At 51.6% G+C, this 20,107-nt stretch overlaps 1 protein-coding gene across 14 annotated transcripts in view; it reads right to left on the bottom strand.

Annotated features, from left to right (window-relative positions):
- BBX (BBX high mobility group box domain containing) overlaps positions 1-20,107 on the bottom strand; it is a 193,071-nt gene that overhangs the window by 16,113 nt on the left and 156,851 nt on the right. For 12 of the 14 annotated variants that reach the window (XM_039914521.1, XM_029082903.2, XM_029082902.2 and 9 more), the window contains 4 exons: positions 16,110-16,190; positions 7,627-8,629; positions 6,336-6,474; positions 3,481-3,629 (listed from right to left, as the gene is read on the bottom strand). In XM_039914521.1, the coding sequence (XP_039770455.1) occupies positions 3,481-3,629; positions 6,336-6,474; positions 7,627-8,629; positions 16,110-16,190 (1,372 nt within the window). The remainder of the gene's footprint in view (positions 1-3,480; positions 3,630-6,335; positions 6,475-7,626; positions 8,630-16,109; positions 16,191-20,107) is intronic. The other 2 variants (XM_007657324.4, XM_007657330.4) reach the window with 1 other exon arrangement.

Raw genomic sequence — 20,107 nt, 5'->3', positions numbered from 1 at the left:
GTCTCTCTTGCCCCAAGAGCAGCTGACTGCAGCGTCAGCTGGGACTGGGATTCCATTAATAAACCCGGGGCTAGTGCACGACGCTACCTTGGCACCCAAATTATAATCAGTCGCAAACACGCTTCCCTGATCAGTTGGCTAAATAAAGCAGAGAGATTATTCACTCCGGCTTCAGAGCCGACCCTGTTTGTCTCTCCTCCTCTAAAAGGAGGGAGAAACGGCCAGAACCGAAAGGCCTGAACGGTCTCTGGTCCTCTTCCTGCTCTCCCGCGTCACGCGAGAGTTGACGACTGGCTGATGTGGCGGGACTAGGCCGCGCCCAGGGAGGCAGGGCGGGAGGGTGAAGAAGAAATCGTGCTCTGAGGTGACCAGCGGGCTGTCATCCCAATCACCAAAGGCAGTTTCTTCTTCGTTCGATTTTCTTCTTTATTTTTCTTTTCTTTTAAATGGTACTAAGGAAGCGCTTATTACACGTCAGACACTGTACAAGCTAGTCAGGTCGGACACAGTCCACGTCCCTCATGGGGCACAGCGTCTTAACCCTCCCTTTACAGATGAGGTGACTGTATAGACGAAGCACAGAGAAGTGAAATGACTTGCTCGAGGTCACACAGCAGGCAAGCGGTCGAGCTGGGATTAAAACCCAGGTCCTTCTGATTCCCAGGGCCTTCCTCTACTCACTAGGTAGTCTGCTTCTCTTTTCAGTGGCATCTGTTAAACGCCTACTACGTTCCAAGCGCTGTACGAAGTGCTGGGGAAGATACCGGATTATCAGGTTGGACACAGGGCAGTCAACTGACTTGTCCAAGGTCACGCTACGGATGAGTGGCGAAGCCGGGATAAGATCCCAGGTCCCTCTGATTCCCAGACCCGTGCTGTTCCCGTTAGGACTCATCGAAAGAAAGCTTCCGTAGCTTCGTCCCTAATCTAGCTAAGTCCCGTGAGTCTGAAAAGCAAGTTTCTTTCAGATTCTGCCTCAGAAATACAGATCCTTCCCCAGAAACCCAGGTTGGAAGGGAGAACTTGGAGAAGAGGAGCTCTAATAATTACCGATATAAACGTAGTATTCGAAGAGCGTCTTCTCTGTGCCAAGCACCATACTAAGCGCTGTGACAGATACAAGGTCGCCAGGTCCCACATGGACTTGCAGTTTAAGTAGGAGGGAGAACAGGTATTGAATCCCCATTTATCGGATGAGGGTGCCGAGGTCCAGAGAAGATAGGTGAGTCGCCCGAGGTCGCCCAGCAGACAAGTGGAGAAGCCGGGAATAGGACTCGGGATCTCTGACTCCCGGCCCACGCTCTTCTCACTAGGCCACTCTGCTTTCCAGCCCCGTAGCCTCTCTGGTCTCCGCCCAGGCCTCCGGTCAGCCTCGGCCGCCCTGTTGAGGGTGGGCTCTGGTCGGCTCCCACCCCGGTTCCGGCGTCCAGAAAACCCACAGGTGGCCGGCCTGAGCCAGACCCACCACGCTGGCCGACCCTGGAAGACGGCTGGACGGGGCGCGGCCGGACAATCCCAAAGATAATCACCCTGTACCCCTTCGAGGTCTTACTGAAGGCGCATTTCCTCCAGGAGGCCTTCCCTGATTAGGTCCTCTTCTCCCACTCCCTTCTGCGTCTCCCTGACTTGCTTCTTTGCCTCCGGCCTGCAACGCCCTCCCCCCTCATATCCGACAGACAGTGACTCTCGCCCTCTTCAAAGCCTCGTTGAGGGCACGTCTTCTCCAAGAGGCCTTCCCAGACTATAAGATGGGACCGGTGCTCTGTCAGGAAATTCAACCTGCAACTGGGCAACCAGTTCCCAAATACGGAATGAGGGAACCACACGGTTCCTGATGATTTTCCCGCTTTGGCAAACCGCCCCCCAGACCTCCAACATTCCCCTGGGGACGCTCAGCCGACCCGGGAGTCGGCCCTCAATCCCCCCCGCTGTGGGGACAGGGCGGAGAAGTCACTCAATTCGCCCGCTCGCTAATCGGTGTGGCTCATTTAATTTTGTTTCCGCCGGAGCCCTGACCCTCCGTTCCTCTTGGGGGCTTTGCAGGTCTCTCTGGCAGCGACGGGCAATTTTTACGGCCAATACACTGAGTCACCTCAGACCTCCACGGCCGGGGGCGGGGGAGTAGCCTCAGAGCTCGGCAGTTCTGAGAGAAGTTTTACCAATACGACATGACAAGGCCCATCTCTCCCTGGGGCATCCAGACCCGGTATCTGGCTTGAAGCCCTCTGCTCATCCTCACGCTAAAACGTACCACGAAGACCTTTACCCCAGGCCCGTGGCCCACGTTACTAATAATAGAGGCATTCATTACGCACTTACTATGCGGCAAACCCTGTACAACCTGAGACGTGCACGTCAGACCCAGGATACACAGGCTCACAGTCTAAGGTGGAGGAGGGAACGCACAGTGAATCCCCTTTTTCAGATGAAGAAACTGAGGCACGGAGATTTAAATGACTTGCCCCGGGTCACACAGCGGGCAAGGGGTGGAGCCGGAATCAGAATCCAGGTCCTCCGACTCCCAGGCCCGACCTCTTTCCACTAGACCACACTGCTTCTTCGGCACCTGTGACCCCCGCCCGGCAACGCTCGGCAGATTTTCAGGCCTATGGGGGCCAGGCGAGGAAGGGGTCGATGATCAATCTGGTGGCAAGGGGGAGAAAAGGTCAGTGGGACCAGACTGACAAAACCAGCATGTACTGGGCCAGAGACTGCTATTTTCACTTCTTCCCTCGCGGAGGACTTGGGGTCACCCTGCCTCGCAAGTGGACCGAGACAAGACTCCCCCGACTTCGAACCCCAAAGAAACTCCTACGCCTTAGGAAGCGACTGAGACTCTCCCAGGGGCTTGAGCTTGAAAAGACCCAGCCACACCACGGGAAATGATTCCCAGTGTTAACGTGCTGGGATCTCCAAAAGGATCTTGGGAAAAATCCCAAGCGCCCCTTTCCCGGCAGAACAGAATACAATAATAATAACTGCGGCATTTGTTCAGCGCTTACCATCCAGGCGCCGCACTAAGCGCTAGGTGAGGGAATACAGGCAAATTGGGCTGGACACAGTCTGACCCACATTGGGCTCACAGTCTTAAGCCCCCATTATACAGATGAGGCAACCGAGGCACAGAGAAGTGAACTGACTTGCCCAAGGACACCCGGCAGACAAATGGTGGAGCCGGGAACAGAACTGAGGCCAAGAGAAGATACGGGACTTTCCCAAGGACCCAAAGCAGACAGGTGGAGGAGCCGGGATTAGAACTCAGGTCCTTCTGACTCCCAGGCCTGTGCTCTACACACTAGGCCACGCTGCTTCTAGACCTGGAACTGGAAAGGAGCCAAGAGCAAGAAGAGACGCAAGAAAAGCCCAAGGTAAACCAGTACTCCCCAGAGATTTACCTGAAGATACGATGAGGCAACTCAGGAATCAAGAAGATTCGTTACAAGTTTTGACCGGATGGCAGACAGACTCAGAACATCTTACCTTTGCTGGGTTTCAGCTGTTCCGCTGATACATTTCCGATCTTCTTCTTTTTTCTGGGAACAGAAGCGCTTTTCCGGTCAAATGTGATGGGGCTGTACTGAGGGAGGCTGTTGAATTTTTTTTCAAATTCCTCTTCCAGCTTGGCTAAGCTAAGGGGAGAACAATAAACCAAAACGCAAAATGTTAAAAAAAAAAAAAAGTTCATTCATTCATTCAATAGTATTTACTGAGCGCTGACTACGTGCAGAGCACTGTACTGAGCGCTTGGAATGTACAATTCGGCAACAGATAGAGACAATCCCTGCCCAATAACGGGGGAGACAGACAGCAGAGCAAAACAGAACAAAACAAGTACACGTGAATCAGTTCATAATTACGGGTGACTTTTCGATGCTCAATCCATCAACTGATGGTTTCGGAATAATGACTGTTTATTCTCTGTACTAAACGTGTGGGAGAGTCTCTTTTAGTCTGCAAGTCTCGCAAAGGTCTGGGACTATATCTAATCCCCAGCTGTGTATTCTCTCCCAGCACTTACTACAATGCTTTGCACACTCTATGCACTGAATAAGTACTATCAGAACTACTAGAGCATATATATATAAAGGTGTATATATATATATATATATATGTATAACAGCCACTCTGAGACCTCCCAAATATAGCTGCCATTTCAGGACCACCTAATGGCCACCGCTCTGGGACCCAGGTGATGATCGGCGGCATAAAGTGAGGGTCTTGGAGCCGGGCTGCCCCTGGGGAGTTTGGTTGACGCCAAATTCCCCGGAAAAAAAAAAAAGGACACTGTGGTCAGACGGGAATGCAGACGGGATTAGCCACAAGGAGGAGCTGCTGGAAAGACACCGGCGTTGGCTAAGAGAGAGAGAAAAAGAGAGAGAGAGACGGAGACAGAGAAAGAGAGAGCGAGTGTGCGTGTGCCCCTGTGCTCTCGCGCAAGCAGAGGATGATGAGGGTTAGGCTTGAGGGGTTTCAGTGCATAAACACCCTCCCTCTTTGAGGAACCCCCTAGCCCCCATTGATAGACGTCGTTTTCAGAATTAATGAGGCCCCGTGAATATCCAGGAGGCTTCCGGAGAGGTCTCCGATGAAGGACGTGTTTTCCTTTGGGCTCTGCACTCATCCAAGCACCATCACCCCAGATAAATGGATCTCCTTGGGAACGGTGACAAAGCCCGGGATAACGGGCCTTCCGAGGGGAAAGGTTAGGATGCTCGGATGTGGAGTCCTCGGGGGCTGAGGGCGGGGCCCGACTATTTAGACGCAAATGGGGCACGGCAGATCTGACACCAGCCAACTCTGCGGGGCCTTGACCAATGAGAACTAATTAGGTTTTTGGATGACTTCGGGCCGTGAAGCTCTTTAAGGATTAAGAAAGGGGCCCGGGGGAGGGCAGAAAAGATTTCCAAGAAACCCGCACAAGTAGCCAATGTCACCCTTAACGTGTCCTGATGTTTACTAAATGATAATATTGACAATTATTTCGGTCTCCGTTAAGTACTTACTATGTGGCAAGCACTGTATTAAAAACTTGGGGTAGACAGGGTCAGATCAGACTAGACACAGTCCCCTTCCACAGGGAGCTCACGGTCTAATTAGGGGGGATAACGGCCATTTAATGCCCATTTTACAGAAGAAGAAACTGAGGCCCAGAGAAATAAAACGCCACACAGTCACACAGCAGGCAGGTGGTTAAAATAACAACAGTAATTACGGTACCTATTAAGTGCTAACTGTGTGTCAAGCACTATTTTAAGCACTGGAGTAGACTGGAGTAGACACAACCTAATCTGGTTAGACAGAGTCTCTGTCCTAGATAGGGCTCACCGTCTTAATAGAAGGGAGAACGGGTACTGAATCCCCATTTTACACGGGAGGAGACTGAGGCGCGAAGTCAAGCGACATGCCCGGGGTCACACAACAGACAAGCGGCGGAGCCAAGATGAAAACCCAGGTCCTCGGACTCCCAGGCCTAGACCGGAGATCCAGATCTATTCCCGCCGCTCCTATGGCAGTACCTCAGGCCAAAGAAGTGCAGACAGGAACCTCTGCCCCGGGAAATGGATAGAGAAGCAGGGCGGCCTAGTGGAGAGAGCACAGGCCTGGGAGTCGGAGAATCTCGGTTCTCGTCTCGGCCACGTGCCTGCTGTGTGACCTTGGGCAAGCCACTTCACTTCTCTGTGCCTCAGTTCCCCCATCTGCAAAACAGCGACTACGATCGTGAGCCCTAGGTAGGACGGGGACTGCATCCAACCCGATTATCTTGTATCCACCCCAGCGCTTAGTACAGTGCCTGGCACAGCCAATGCATTTAGCAAATACTACTTAAAAAAAAGGCTACATTTCATCACTAGGGAGAGTATGGTATGAAAGAGTTGATAGACTCCCTGTCCACCATGCACTTAATATGCAGCAAGCACTGTTCTAAGAGCTGGGGGAGATACAGGTTAATCAGGACATAGTCTCTGTCCCACATGGGACTCGTATTCTAAGTAGGAGGGAGAATGCATACGGAATCCCCCTTCTACATTTGAGGAAACGGGGGCGCAGAGAAGTCCGGTGACTTGCCTAAGGGCACAGAGCAAACAAGGGGCAGAGCCAGGATTAAAACCCAGGGCCCTCTGACATCCAGGCCCGTGTTTTTTCCACTAGTCACTTTTCTCCACACATTCGCTGCCTTGGGAGAGTTTCTTTGCCCGGACTCGCCCATTAACCCCAGCTTTGCCGGCCAGCCCACGTGACGAGCAGCCCCCGCAGAGCAGGGGGATTTATTGTGTTTTGACCCGACTGCCAGTTACGGAAAGAACGACTCTCTGGCGCTTCAGGCTATTCCTTACCCAACGGCAAATTCTTCCTTTGGCTTTGGCCTCTTCAGCTTCTTGCTTCCGCCGGTCGCACCCTGGGCGAAGGCCCAGTTTTCTTCATTCCAGCAGCCTTCGTGGTCCGAAGAGTTACCTTTTCCTGAGCTTCGTTTACCTGCAGAAACGACGGGGACGGATGCGTTTAGGCTCCTTGGGAAAATTTCACCTCCGAGACTGCCCCTCAATACCATCGGAAAGCTTGATTGAACCACAGTGACGTTTTTTAAATGGAATTTTAGTGCTCACCACGCGTCAAATACCACTCTAAGCCCCGGGGTAGATACACGTCAGTTTGGACACGGTCCGTCCCGCATGGGACGTCTAAGCGATCGTGGGTTATCAATCGATCAGTTGATTATATTTATTGAGTGCCTGTGTGCAGAGCACTGAACTAAGCGCTGGGAGAGCATGACACAGAGGTGGTAGACATGTTCCCTACGCACAAGCTTACAGTCTAGCGGGCTACTCGGAAAGCAGCCGATTCTTTGAGCACTGGCCTGGATTAGAAACTCACATCCCTTTTGCCTGAGTTCCCTTAACTGGACTCTGGGCCTTCTCCGCCAGGAAAACCAGTTGCTCTGACCCGATGGGTTGGGTGGAATGTGCCTCGCATGGTGCTGACTTCAAAGAAGCCAGTCCACTCTTCCAACGGGGACCAGGTAAAATCCACGGCGAGGGCTCCCTCGTCCCTTCACCTCCCGTTCAAAAGCGTCTCCTCTGAGACCAGAACCCTCGTGGCCTCGGCTCCGTTCAAATCCGCTGATCGAAAATCCCGCGCCAGTGCGATTGGCGAGGTTTCCACGGCAAGATGACCGAGGAAAAATCATCCGGGGGCCCGGTCACGGAGCTGCGGGTGAAACTGTCCTCGGCGTCACAGGGAGCCCGAGAGAGGTAGAAAGGAGCCCGTGACTCCGTTCTCACGGGGGCGAGCCTCTGGGGCCAGGATTCTGCCGAAACGGACCCGTCCGATTCGGTAAATTCTTGGGATCGGGCCTGATCCCCAGCCGGGCGGAGCCGAGCACCCAACGCCGGCCTGGGGCAACCGCCGGCGTGGGAGCCTTCCAGTGGCTTCAAGCTATTTTAGGCAAGAGGGGCCGTGCGACAGGAGGGAGGCCTCCCCGGAAACGGGCGGGAAAAGCCCCAGGCAGAATGCGCCCAGTGGTGATTCGACCCCGCTGGGATGGAAAGGTGGGCGCGCGGTTGACGAGGCCTCCCTGACACGGCCGCCACCCTCCCCCGTTCCGGTGGTCGAGCCCGGGCCACCTACCTCGGTCGACGTTGGCCCGCAGGGATGTGAGCATGCCCTCCGACACCAGTGTTTTGTACAGAGCCCCTTTGCAGGTCCGCTCCGATTTCCGGGAGCCGCCCGTTTCGATTTTGCGGTTACAGTCACTGTCCTCTGTCTTGGCCTGAGAGGCGGACAGGCTCTGGGGAGGGACCTCCTCCCCCGGGGGCGCCGCTTCCGGCTTCACCCTCTCCAGCACGGGGCAAGGCACCTCCTTGTTGGCAGTAATACTAACGAGATCGGGAAGGTTCAGCTCTTTGGTGGTCTCGGAGGATCTCTCCTTGGACAGCTTCTTCTCTTTCGACTTCACTTTCTTCTTTGGTGGCTTGGGGTCCTGCGCTCCTCCACCCTTCCCGCCGGAGGGGGAGCGGAATTTTTTCCGGGGGACCCCCGCGAGCTTCTCCACACCCCAGTCACCTTTCGCGACGGCTTCGATCGTATAGATGACGCTCTCGATGTCGGACTCCGACGACTGCCTCTTCTTACCGGCCTTCTTGGGGGTGGATTTCTCGTTCCCGTGCCGGTCCGCCTTGCTCTTTTTCTTCTTCTTTTTCAGTTTCTCCGGTCTGCCCTGCCCTTCGGCGTCTCCTTGGGCCGAAGGCGGACGGGAATGGCAGAGGTGATCCTGTCTGGCGGGACTCTGGTCTCCGACGGATCGGCTCGTGACCGAGAGCGAGAGGCCACATTTCAGATCCCCCTCCGCTCCTTCCTTCTTGGCAACCTCGTGATCCCCGAGCTTTGTCTTCCGCTCTTTATCCGGGCCTCCCTCCTCGACACTCCTCTCGTCTCCGGCGCCTCGCATCCTATCGTCGCCCCGGTTCTCGAATCCAGCCCGCTCTTGAGCTACGGCCTCCTCCGGTCTCGCCACCTGGATTTCCTTCGGGGCCCTTTCGGCCTCGCCGGCTCCCATCCTGCCGTCCCGAGGTTCTTTTATTGACGTCTCCCTCGACTCTTCCATCTTCACCCGCTCTGACGCCAGGCACATCTGAAACGACGACCACAAAAGCGGGGAAAAGTTAGCTGCCGTGCCCCTGAAGGTCCCAAGTTCCCAAGCCTGGCTTCGCTTTTCCCGCGATTCAATTACACGCCCATTGTAAAAAATCAATCGAGATCGGCTGCCCTACCGTAATCACGGCCGGCCCGTGGATAACACGCCTGCTGTCAAAACCATTTACAGGACCTTGATTTGGGCCTTTGCTTAGCCAGAAGACACAAGTTCTGGTCCTCTGTCTGACTAGGGCTGCACCGGTGACCTCCGTGTGGGACATAATCTCTGTTGTGCCCGTTTCTTCATGTGTTAAGTGAGAATAATAATATCCACGTCACCCCAGAGGGATGTGGAGCCGAACTGAATGAGCTTTCCGCTCCTCAGAGAGAGATGCTATATTTTCTTGGTTGCTCTTCATATCTTCTCCAAGAGGACAGAAGCCCTTCACTCATCTGCACCAACGGCGAAGCCCGGTATCATCGTGGAAGGGGGGCGGGGGAAACTTCACCAACTTGAGGCGGGGGCCTCGACCCCAGGCCTCTAGGAGGGTCTGACCGTAAGTTGTCTTACAGTCTCTCGCCACAGGCCTCCCTGAGGAAACCGTGTATTTTGGCCACCGGGCTTCTGATCTTTGGTTCGCTATGGAAACTGGCTGGTTTGAACAGGGATCCCAGAAGCGTCAGGCTGCAAACCCCTGACCCACTCGGCCGCCTCGCATGTGGGAACCCGAGGGGCTGAGGGGATCTATTTCCGGAACCAAAGCCGGGAGAGCGGCAAGGCCACCCCCTACTCTCCACATCAAGTGGCAGGCCCTGGTAATGATGGAAAATCCAAGCTTTCTTTCCGGCCGTTTGAACTGGAAAACACGAGGGGCTTAATCCTCAACATATTCAGGGAGGCCAAAGGTGGGATCGGGAAATCGCTTTCGACGGGATTAAAGGAGCAAGAATGGAGAGGGGCTGGTATGAGACACCGGTACGGGCTGACATTTGCACACTTCTCTGGGGAGTGAATATGTGTGTGGGGGGGGGAGGGGGGGCGGTGGGTGTGGAGTTTCTAGTTCAAACAGGGGAATGTGAAGTATTCAGAGGTCACATGAGAAGGTCAGTGAGCAGGAGAGGAACGACACTGCTCCAAGAGATACGGGGACCGTGGGTTTTTTTGAAAAAGCTCTTCCAGGCCAACTCTCTTCGACCTGAGCGGGGGGCTGCCCACCTCCAGCGAATATTCACGTCCAAAAGCACCCCGCAACTTCAAAAAGAAGGTGGCCTCTCTGAAGGGAGGTGGTCTTGAACTCCTTCCCCATGGGGCATTTTTTTTACTCCATGACACTCACCTAAATGGGTGGCTGAGGGGGCTTCAAAGGTCAGTGTTGCCTCTCATTGCAGGTTGAGGCCAATTAAATTCCTTTGCCTGTCCTGTTAAACTCTTACCCCATCCTCCCACCTCCTGGGCACACAGGATGCGGGGAATGGTGGGAGAAAGTGAAAGATGACTGAAAAGGCAAATACTCAGGGCGACTTGCTTTTCCTCCATCTCTGGCTCTCTGGAGGCCTTCCCACACAGGGTTTCAGAAAACCTTTTCCTCGAAAGGCAGAAATTCAGGCATGGGGCTGCTCGGAAGTGTCTGGTGACAGGTTGGGCTGGCTCAGACAAAGTGCAGAATGCTCTACTTTGGGAAGGGAACATGTCTGCCGATTCTGTTGTATTGTACTCTCCCAAGGGCTTAGTACAGTGCTCTGCACATTGTAAGCACTCAATAAATATCACTAAGAATCACCATCTTGTCTTCAGAGAGTCCTTTCATTTCCCCAATCACTTGGCAGCAATCTCATTGGATTCATGCAATATCCAGTGAAAGCAGCATGGTCTCATGGAAAGAGCATGGGCCTAGAAGTCAGAGGAACCGGGTTCTAATCCTGGCTTTACCTCGTGTTTGCTGGGTGCCCTCGGCTTCACTTCTCTGTATCTCAGAGAGCTCATCTGTAAAATGGGGATTAAATCCTCCTTCCCTTCGACTTACATCGGACCACCAATGTGGGACAGAGACTGTGTCTGATCTAATTATCTTGTATCTAACTCGAGTGCTTGGTAAAATGCCCGGCACGGAGTAAGCGGTTAACGGGTACCTTAAAAAAAAATCCCCGGGATATGGGGAGTAGAGGAAATATTAGCCCCATTTTATAAGTGAAGAAGAAACGGAGGTACACAGAGAGAGGTTAAGTGTCTTGCCCAAGAACCTGCAGCAGGCCAGGGGTTGAGTAGGGCCTTGAGACTAAATCCCTTGATTTCCAGAACTAAACTTTTCTTTAAATAGTACTTTTTAAGTGCTTATTATGTTCCAGGCCCTGGCACTGTACTAAGTTCTGGGGTAGATACAAAATAATCAGGTTGGACACAGTCCCTGTCCCACCTGGGGCTTACAGTCTAAATCGGACGGATGAATATTTAATCCCGATTTTACTGATGAGGAAACTGAGGCACAGAGAAGTTAACTGACTTGTCCAAGGTCACCCGGCAGGCAAGTGGCAGAGCTGGGATGAGAATCCAGGTCCCCGACTCTTTCCGCTAGACCACGCCGCCCCTCCTCAATGTCACTGGCTGAGCTTTTCACAGCCACGGATGTGGAGCTTCGGCCTGGGGTGAAATGAAGCCCCTGGAGAGTTAACTTACTGGAAACCTGAAACAGATGTCTGCAGGGAGATGGCCGGGGTAGGACACAGGGGCAGTTTAAGATCTCTCTCTGTGGCTGTGAACTTTTTTTATCAGCTTTCGCAATTAACCAATTTTAATGCTTCCGATCCAAACTAAGAGAATCCAGCTGGAAGCGAAAATGAGGACACCGCTGGAATCTGGTGAACGGATGGATATGTTGAACGGCTACCTCACACTGACTAGGCTCCAGCTAAAACCCACACAGAATTTTACCTTCCCTGCCAAATTCCCTTTCCGAATTCGCTTTCAAAACCCTTACCTCAATCCACAGTTTATGCTTTTTTTTTTTTTCATAAAATGGGAACGGCAGCCAGGCGAATCTGGAACCACTTATTTCGCTTTCCTAATCCAAACACGTAAGGTCCATGAGTATTACTTTTTTAAAAAATACGGTACTCCTTAAGCCCTTACTATGCGTCAAACGCTGTTCTACGTGCTGGAGTAGATACGAGTTTATCGAGTTGGACACAGTCCCTGTCCCGTGTGGGGCTCACAGTCAAAGTAGGAGGGAGAACAGGAGGAAAGAGAAGTGAAATGGCTTGCACAAGGTCACCCAGCGAGCAACGCAGAGCCGAGATTAGGTTCTCCGACTCCCAGGCCCATACTCTTTATGCTATCAATTTTCCCACTCAAGGGGACTGGAAGCATGAACACGTGTATGCAAGCGCGTGCCCACGCACGTGTGTACACACACACACGACTCAAAAGACAAAATTCAATCAACATGGTTCTCACAGCAATAGAAGGAAAAGAGATGGCCAAAGGGAATAGCTGGTAGCAGGCTGCCAACCAGTAGGTCAGTCAGTCAGTGGTATTTATTAAGCTCTTACTGTGTGCAGAGCGCTTTACCACGTGCTTAGGAGAGTACACTAATAATGGACACATTCCCACATTGCTCACAATGAACTGACAGTCTAGAAATTCAGCTTCCATCCACAAATTCACAGTCTATGACGATGAGCTCGAATTGGTCGTAGGCACTGAGTACGTCAAACACCTCTGGAGTCTGTAAAGCCGCGCGACTGTAAGCTCGTTGTGGGCAGGGAATGTGTCTGTTTGTTGTTGTAGTGTGCTCTCCCAAGCTCTTAGTACAGTGCTCTGCACACACTAAGTACTCAATAAATACGACTGAATGAACCACATCGGCGTAATCCCGGGGGGGGGGGGGGGCATCATGGCTGCCGCCTCTCCCCTGACAGCAGGCACCCCACCTTCCAGGGGGTGGGCAGGCCCTTCCCTTCTGAGCCTCAGTTTCTCCCCAGGGAAGAGGAACCCTTTGAAAAGCTTTTAAGTGCTTAGTGCATGGCTCTGAACACAGTAAGTGTTCAATAAATACCACTGATCGATAGATAGCCCCTTCCCCAACCCACAGCTCTCTGAAGGAGGAAGGGTTTTCTCTGAATTAGCTGGTTGCTATTCACCTCTGCCCAAGTTACCCACTGGGAGGGCCGGGTGCGGGTGGGACAGATCCGTCTGCCTGTCCCGGGTCTACCTCCGAGATCGGCGCACACAAGAAGTGAATCCTAAAGTTTGCTTTTTAAAGAAAAAATGGCCGAAGAGAAATTTAACCGTTTTCCCCGAGTCTGAACCTCCCCACCGCTTTTACCCATCCCTAAAAGTCTCTGGCAGTCGGCCCCTCTGGTTCACGCCGCTGGTTAAAAATCATCCTCAGCATTTTGGAAAGCGCGGCTGGCAGGTCCCCGATCGCCTCCCACTGTGAACTCCTCCCTTCAAAGCCGTATTGAAGGCCCATCTCCTCCAAGAGGCCTTCCCTGACTAAGCTCTCCTTTCCTCTTCTCCCATTCCCTTTTGCGTCGCCCTGACCTGCTCCCTTTATTCATCCCCGTCCCAGCCCCGTAGCATTTATAATAATGTTGGTATTTGTTAAGCGCTTACTATGTGCAGAGCACTGGTCTAAGCACTGGGGTAGATCCAGGGTAATCAGGTTGTCCCACGTGAGGGTCACTGTTAATCCCCATTTTACAGATGAGGTCACTGAGGCACACAATTGCCCACAGTCGCACAGCTGACGAGTGGCAGGGCCGGGAGTCGAACTCATGACTCCTGACTCCGAAGCCCAGGCTCTTTCCACTGAGCCACGCTGCTTCTCAATAAATACACGATTTATGTATATATCATGTACATGCGAATTTATTTATTTAGATTAATGTCTGTCTCCCTTCGAGACTGTAAGCTCACTGCGGACTGGGAATGTGTCTGTTACGTTGTTATACTGGACTCTCCCAAGCGCTTAGTACCGTGCTCTGTATGCAGTAAGCGCTCAATAAATACCATTGACCGACTGAACTCATCTCCTCTGGTGGCAGCGGGGGTGGCGCTGGAGGGTCCGGTGGGGCGGGGGAATATTTCGGAAGGTTGAGGAGACGGAGGGGTCGAATGATAGCGTGACTCAGTGGAAAGAGCCCGGGCTTTGGAGTCAGAGTTCATGGGTTTGAACTGCCACTTGTCAGCTGTGTGACTGTGGGCAAGTCACTTAACTTCTCTGTGCCTCATTTACCTCATCTGTAAAATGGGGATTAAGACCGTGAGCCCCACGTGGGACAACCTGATTCCCCTGTGTCTACCCCAGCGCCTAGAACAGTGCTCCTAGTAAGCGCTTAACAAATACCAACAAATACCAACATTATTATTCATTCCCAAGCCGGGGGCCCAGCGGCCGTTAGCCTTACTGTACCCCTGACATCCATCACCCCCTCGGCTTTCGGCTTGGTTTCGGGGGCGGCCCTGCCTTTGGGGCCCGGAGGGAATCCTGGCCTCCAGTGGGTGCTGAAAAAACACGCCCCGTGAGTGGCTCAGGAGATGGAGGTTTTCACTCAATTGTATTTAAATGCTTACGGTGTGCAGAGCACTGTACCGACACCTTGAAAGAGTACCCTTCAACGGACAAACACACATTCCTCGGCCACGAGGAGCTTACGGTTCAGAGGGTTTTGTGGAGGGAGTTAGTCAACTGCATTTACTGAGCACTTACTGTACGCAGAGCACTGTTCTTTGTGCTTCACTTTCCTCAACTGTAAATATAAATGGTCCCCCTCCAAGATAGGCTGTGAGGCCCAGGTGGGGCAGGGAATGTATCCAACCTAATTAATTTGTATCTACCCTAGGAGACAGGCTTCGACACATAGTAAGCACCTAACCAATACCATAAAAAAAAAAAAAGCCAAGGGCTAATTGTACACGTGGAGTTGGGCTGCCCTTGCGTACACCACCAGGTCCATATTATTTTAAAGTCCTGCCCATATCTGTTTTGAAGAGGTAATCTTCCCCAGATACTTATTTTTAAATGGCATTTGTTAAGCTCTTACCACGTGCAGCTTTGTGGCCTAGTGGGAAGAACCCAGGGCCCAGAAGGTGAAGACCTGGGTTCTAATCCCAGCTCTGGCACGTACCTGCTGTGGGTGACTGTTGGGCAAGTCACTTCACTGCTCTGTGCCTCAGTTTCCTCATCTGCAAAAGGGGGATTCAATACCTGTTCTCCCTCCTACTTAGACTGTGAGCCCCATATGGGACCTGGTTTGCTTGCAATTACCCCGACGCTCAGTACAGTAGTTGGAACATAGTACACGTTTAAACACCACAATTATTACATAGTACACGTTTAAACACAATTATTATTATTGTTATTGTGCACCAGGCCCTGTACTAAGCGCTGGGGTAGATACGAGATAGATTGGACTCGGTTCCTATGCCTCATAGGGCTCACTGTCTTAATCCTCATTCTATGGACAAGGTAACTGAGGCACAGAGAAGTGAAATGACTTGCCTGAGGTTACACAGCAGACATGTGGCAGGGCCAGGATTAGAACCCAGCTCCTCTGACTCCTAGGCTTGCGCTCTTTCCACTAGGCCCCGTGATTCCCAGTCACCTCCGCCCAAACGGCAATACGACAAATGTTTCTAGATGACAGTATTACGATAATCATGGTATTTGCTAAGTGCTTACTCTGGCCGAACGCCGTTCTTAAGCACTGGGATAGATTACGGTCAGGTTGGACACAATCCCTGTCCCACAGGGAACTCACAGTCTAAATAGGAGGGAGGCCCCTATTTTACAGATGAGGAAACCGAGGCAGAGAAAAGCTAAGGGACTCGCCCAAGGTCACACAGAAGACAAGTGGCGCTGCCACGATCGAATACAAGTCTTCTGACTCCCAGGCCCACGCTCTTTCCACTAGGTCATATTGTTTCCCTTATAAATGCTTAAATCATAAATATCTTCAGGTTGGGGGGGACCCACTCCGGTTATAAGGTTCTGAGGGTCCAAAAAATTTTATGGCTATTGCGAGAACGTTCATTCACTCACTCATTCCATAGTATTTACTGAGAGTTTACTGTGTGCAGAGCACTGTACGAAGAGCCTGGGAGAGTACAATATAACAATAAAGAGACGCAATCCCTGCCCACGACAAGCTTACAGTCTAGAGGGGGAGTTTACCGCCTGGAGTCCGAATGCTGCCACAGAAAGATTAATTTGCCCTTCTCTACACTGGGGTAGATGCAATCCGCCCTCTCTGAGGACAGGGATCGTGTCCAACAACTCTGCTGTACCATACTCCCCCGCAAAAGCGCTCCGTGTGATGGTCTGACACGGTAAGCGCGCAAGAAATACCGCCGATCGATCGGTGGCAGCGGAGCTAATTAGCGCCGTGCAATCAGTCTGCCTTCCTGGCTGGCCGTCACTCTCCTCAGCTACTCCTCCCCAGCCCCCAGTGGTCGTCAATCACCGATAGTTTAATTTTACCTCCGCCAGCTGTAACAAAGCTGATGCTCCGTACAGATTTGATAAATCGGAAGGGCCTGAGTGTGATAAACTGGTGGAAATCTAAACCCAAAACAAAGAAAACAAAAGTCAATATGTTGACCCGTGGATCCCCTGAGGGGACGTGTGGCCGTCCCAGTGTCGGAAGAGTTCTCCTCACTGGGAGGGAGAGGTCGGGTGAGGGATCGGTCAGCCAATCGCATTTACTGGGCGTTTACTGGATGCAGAGCTCTGTACTAAGCGTTTGGGAGAGCAGTTGGCTAGGTGAGGGAGTTCCTGAAGAGGGCTGGAAAGCGAGACTGTAAAAAGAGGAGCATTACTTAATCCATTTAGAAACTCTCGGGGTTTGGACCACCTGACAAGATGGAAGCAGTCACGACCGTGCCCGGTCTCGGCCCTCCTGGGGACAGTCCGCTGAGCCTCGTCTTTGGGGTCTGGTGCCCCCTCCCCGGTGCCCTCGACCACGGGACTTTCTAGTGCTCATAAAGTTCGCTGTTGCCCTAATGCTGACCTCCACAACGTCCCGTGATCTCGTCTAGCCGACCCCTAGCCCACATCCCGCCCCTGGCCTGGCCTTCCTCCTCGTAGCCGGCAGACAATGACTCTCCCCCTCTTCAAAGTCGTATTGAAGATCCATCTCCTCCAAGAGGCCTTCCCTAAGCCCTCCTTTCCTCTTCTCCTACTCCTTTCTGCGTCACCCTGACTTGCTCCCTTTATTCATCCCCACTTCCAGCCCCGCAGCACTGACATATCTGTCATTTACGTGTTTAATGTCTGTCTGCCCCTCCAGACTGTGAGCTCTTTGTGGGCAGGGAACCTGTCTGCTAATTCTGTTGTATTCTCCCAAGCACCTAGTACATAGTGATAGCTTAACAAGTACAACCGATCGATTGATTCAGTCCTTCCCACTCATCTGGACTTGGCTCCTCTACTCAAGCCCTCAACCTTGCTTGGTTCAACAGTTTGTCTTGATTTCTGCTATCAGCTGACACCTAGTTTATCTGGTTTGATGTGATCGCTCCTACACTGAATGCTGACCTCCCACTAGAGATGGTCCATAATCAAATTCTGGCTCTGCTTTAGGAGTCCAGGACTTCCTTCCGCCATTTCTCCCAAGTGCTTTTCTTCAGGGAAACCCACCTCACTGTCTGTCCTGCTCCTGCTCTACTTCTGGATAACCATTATGTGGCGGAGTCGGGACTAGAACCCAGGTCCTGCTGACTCCTGAGCCTGTGTTCTATCCACTAGGCCGCGCTGCTTCAACCTGGCACTGAGGTGGACCTCTCCGATAGAGAAGCAGTGCGGCTCGGTGGAAAGGGCACGGGCTTTGGAGTCAGAGGTCATGGGTTCGAATCCTGGATCTGCCACTCAGCAGCTGTGTGACTGTGGGCATGTCACTTAACTTCTCTGTGCCTCAGTTCCCTCATCTGTAAAATGGGGATTAAGACTGTGAGCCCCACGTGGGACAACCTGATTCCCATGTGTCTACCCCAGCGCTTAGAACAGTGCTCTGCACATAGTAAGCGCTTAACAAATACCAACATTATTATTACATCCTCCACTGGGTCCACACAGCACCAAACACAACCATCCTCACATCAGCCAGGTCTGACGGGATTCGACACACAACCTGTGGACTTGTTTGCACGGGGACGGTTTAGAGTCACTCTTTCTTTCTTATTTATCGTATTTGTTAAATGCTTAATAATAATAATTATAATGATAATTTTGGTATTTAAGTGCTATGTACCAAGCACTGTTCTGAGCACTGAGGTAGATACAAGGTAATCAGGGTGTCCCCACATGGGGCTCACGGTCATAATCCCCATTTTCCAGATGAGGTCACTGAGGCACAGAGAAGTTAAGTGGCTGGCCCAAAGTCACACAGCAGACAAGTGGCGGAATCGGGATTAGAACCCATGACCTCTGACTCCCAAGCCCGGGCTCTCTCCACTAAGCCACGCTGCTTACTAAATGCCCCGTACTGCTGTAAGCACTGGGGGGAGATGCAAGTTTATCAGATGGGACACAAAGTCCCTCGTACCACATGGGGCTCACAGCCTAAGCAAGAGGGGCAGCTGATATTGAATCCCCATTTTACAGCGGAGGAAACTGAGGCCTAGAGAAGCGATTCATCCAAGGATGATCTGAAGGATGACCGGTGCCACCACTATCATTTCTGTATTCTGCAGAAAGCGTGGATGCACTCTGGCTGTTCCATCAAGATCGGCCTCTGACAGAATTACATTACGGAATTCCTGATAATAACGATGGCATTCGTTAAGTGCTTACTCTGTGCCGGGCACTGAACTAAGCGCTGCTGTGAATTAATAATGTTGTTATTTGTGAAGCGTTTACTATGTGCAGGGCACTGTTCTAAGCGCTGGGGGAGATACAGGGTGATCAGGTCGTCCCGCGTGAGGCTCACAGTTAATCCCCATTTTACAGATGAGGTAACTGAGGCACAGAGAAGTTAAGTGACTTGCCCACAGTCACACAGCTGACAAGTGATAGAGCCGGGAGTCGAACTCATGACCTCTGAACAAGAACAGGAGCATTTTCCTGGGTTTTTGGGGATCTCTTCTCTACTGGGCGCTGGGAACAACTGTCTCCCCAAGGAACTTGGGGCGGGCAACCGTGCCCCTTGAGCCCGGACTGTGCCCTGCAGACTGGAGAATTGTCTTCAATCTCCCTTTTTTTCCCTAACAAAACAAGAGCCAAAGCCAAAGGACTTGGAAGAGAGAGTCTGGTCCAGTTGCAGTGGGATCATCGATTAGACCGTAAGCCCGTCAAACGGCAGGGACCGTCTCTATCTGTTGCCGACTTGTTCATCCCAAGCGCTTAGTACAGTGCTCTGCACATAGTAAGCGCTCAATAAATACTATTGAATGAATGAATGAATCATCGCAGGCATTTTTTTAAGGTTGGGGGTTTCCGATTCCTCCATTGCCAGGGCTCTGGCTTTCTTGGAGGGGGGTTGTACACATTTCGGGGGCTGAGTGGGGCCCAGGAGCTCCCAGAAGGGGAGAAGATGGGACGATGATGATAGTTGTTGAGCGCTATGTGCCAAACGCTGGGGTAGATACGAGATAATCAGGTCGGACACAGTCCCTGTTCCACATGGGACTCACAGTCTAAGCAGGAACGAGGACAGGTATTGATAGATAAGCTTCTTGTGGACAGGGAATGTGTCTCTTTATTATTATATTGTACTCTCCCAAGCATTCAGTACAGTGTTCTACATACAGCAAGCTTTCCATAAATACAACTGAATGAATAATAAATGAGCATTTATTGCAATGTTAGGAAGCCTTTCCCAACATTTCCTTTTAGCCAATTCTGCTATGATCAGAGTTTCATTCATTCATTCAGTCAATCATTTACTGAGCGCTTACTGTGTGCAGAGCACTGTGCTAAGGGCTTGAGACAGTTATTATCATCAAGTGCCGATTCATAGCGACTCTACAGATATATTTTCTCCAGAACCTCCTGTCTTCTGCCATAATCCTTAACCTTGTTAACAGTTCTTCTGTTATCGTCATTATGGTCTCTAACCATCTAGCTGCTGGTCTGCCTCTTCCACGTTTTCCCTGGATTTTTTCTGGTATTAGTGTCTTCTCCAGAGAATTAAGTCTTCCCGATTACGTGTTCAAAATATGCTAATCTAAATCGAGTCATCTGGCCTTCCAAAAACCACTTTAGCTTAATTTGCTCCAAAATCCACTTTTGGTTTTCAGGCAGTCCACAGTATTCACAAAAGCCTTCTCCAACACCACATTTCAGAAAAAAAACTGATGTTCTTTTTATCCTATTTTTTCACTGCCCAGCGTTTGGACCCACATATTGTCACTGGAAATACCACAGAAGTGACCATCTGTATTTCTGTGGCGATCGTTACATCAACACATTTCATGACTTTTACCTGGCTCATCATAGTAAATCTTCCTAATATTGATTTTCTATGTTTAGAAGATATTTCT

This window comes from Ornithorhynchus anatinus, chromosome 17 (assembly GCF_004115215.2).
Source record: "Ornithorhynchus anatinus isolate Pmale09 chromosome 17, mOrnAna1.pri.v4, whole genome shotgun sequence".
In the NCBI taxonomy this organism is placed as follows: Eukaryota; Metazoa; Chordata; class Mammalia; order Monotremata; family Ornithorhynchidae; genus Ornithorhynchus; species Ornithorhynchus anatinus.
Note: the sequence above shows the minus strand (reverse complement) of the source record. Positions and strands in the feature narration are given on the sequence as shown.